Source organism: Propithecus coquereli, unplaced genomic scaffold (assembly GCF_000956105.1).
Source record: "Propithecus coquereli isolate 6110/MARCELLA unplaced genomic scaffold, Pcoq_1.0 Scaffold42, whole genome shotgun sequence".
Taxonomy (NCBI): Eukaryota; Metazoa; Chordata; class Mammalia; order Primates; family Indriidae; genus Propithecus; species Propithecus coquereli.
Window position 1 is genome coordinate 1,850,280 of NW_012149952.1, and position 2,020 is coordinate 1,852,299.

Below are 2,020 nucleotides of genomic sequence, written 5' to 3' on the forward strand. Positions count from 1 at the left end.
AAAAAAAAAAAAAAACTTCTGCTCACATTTCATTGGGCAAAGCAAGTCATATGACCAAGCCTGCTATCAGCGGGGCAAGGTAGTAGTGCCCCTCACTACCCACCTCCACCAGGCCTGCCACATGAGCAGTTCCAGCAATTTCCCCGTGCCTGGCCGGCTTGCCTTTCATCTCCAAATGCAAGTCCACTGGTGAAACCTAGTTATAGACTTACAGCCTGCTGCAAGAAACACTAAAGCTGTGAGTTTTTTGGTTTCCACCTTGGGAAAAAAGGACACATCGGTAGGGGTGGGGGGAGGAGGGTCTAACGTGTTGGGCAGCCACAAAGGAGGGGTTTTGAAGAAATTCTTCATCTCCTCCCCCGGCTTTATTTTTCTTCATGGCGTTTGCCATGCTCTGACGTAGTACCTGGCCACCTTTTTGTTACCTCTCCCCTCTTCCATCCCGGCATGAGAGCTCCAGGGGGGCAGGGACTTTGTCTCTTGCTCCTGCTGTGTCTTCGGCACCTAGGACAGGACCTAGCACATAGTAGGTGCTTGATAAATATGCATGGACTGAATGAATACAAGAGACAAAAGGCCCAAGGTGGGGAAGTCCAGGGGGCTGTAGGAGCCAGAGGAGGGTCATTTCAATGACATCTCAGGGGTCAGAGGTGGGGAGGGGTCACGACGGGTTGCCAGGGGACCCGCAGAGCTCCTTGGCCCAACCCTCCCATCCCAACTGGCAGCAGTTTCCCTCCACCACATCCTCCTCCCACCCTCATGCAGACCTTAAACGAGACATTTTATTTAATTCAGCCTTTTTTTTCGTTCGAGACAGGGTCTTGCTCTGTTGCCCGGGCTGGAGTGCAGTGGCGTCATCCTAGCTCACTGCAACCCCCAACTCCTGGGCTCAAGCAATCCTCCTGCCTCAGCCTCCCGAGTAGCTGGGACTACAGGTGCGCACCACCACACTCAGCTAAATTTTTTGTATTTTTTGTATTTTGAGACAGGGTCTCCCTAATTTGCTCACGCTGGTCTCGAAATCCTGGGCTCAAGCAATTCTCCCACCTCGGCCCCCCAACGTGCGGGATTACAGGCAAGACCACCCATGCCCAGCCTAATTCAGCCATTTTGACAGCATGGACCTTTTGGCCTTCCCAAGTATTTGTTGACCCTTTTTTGGGGGGGGCAGAAATACCAGCCACCAAAGCCCCTTCCCGTCCTGCTGACCCTCACCACATCCTAGTCCCATCTCTGAGACCCTCCCGCGTCTTGACCCCATCTCTGAGTTCATCTCACCCCTGAGCCCACCCTCGACCCTCGACCCTCGACCCTACCTTGATTCTGCTGAGACCCTGCATCATTTTCATTACGTGGGATTGTTCAAGACCAAGCCTTTCATGGTTTGTTTTCAGGCCGATGCCCCATTCCTGTCACCAAGGGGTCAGATGCCCAGTGGGGAAGAGGCAGAGGATGGGGGGAGGGGACCCCAACTGGGAAACCCAAACCCGGCTTAGGGCGGCAGCCTGTGACCATCCAGAGCTCCAAGAAGAGGTGCTGGGGCCAATGGGCCTGGGGAGCCCTGAGAGGTGGGGGAACCCCAGATGGTGACAGCATCTTCCAGAAGAGGAACATAATAGCAGCCACAGGTTCCCAATCTGTAAATAGCAGAGTGAGGTACCGGAAAATTCAGAGATTTCCAGGAGAATGGCCTCTGTTTCCATTCAGAAACTCACCTACATACGCGCGGGGCAAGAGATACTTAGCATCGGAGGGGCCGTGAGCATGTGTCGGATCCGAGTCAGACACAGCAGCCGGCGACAGAACCCTCCAAACCAGCCAAAACCCAAAGAAGGAATTTTTTACCATGTTTTTTTGTTTTTTTGTTTTTTTGTTTTGAGACAGAGTCTCGCTGTGTTGCCCGGGCTAGAGTACCGTGGCGTCACCCTAGCTCACAGCAACCTCACACTCCTGGGCTCAAGCGATCCTCCTGCCTCAGCCTCCCGAGTAGCTGGGACTACAGGCATGCGCCACCATGCCC

At 53.8% G+C, this 2,020-nt stretch overlaps 1 protein-coding gene across 1 annotated transcript in view; it reads left to right on the top strand.

Moving 5' to 3' along the window:
- The first annotated feature begins 1,545 nt into the window (after positions 1-1,545).
- The window catches only part of PVR (poliovirus receptor), a 17,557-nt gene continuing 17,082 nt past the window's right edge, over positions 1,546-2,020 (top strand). The window contains exon 1 of the mRNA XM_012653235.1: positions 1,546-1,568. Coding sequence (XP_012508689.1) covers positions 1,546-1,568 — 23 coding nt within the window. The remainder of the gene's footprint in view (positions 1,569-2,020) is intronic.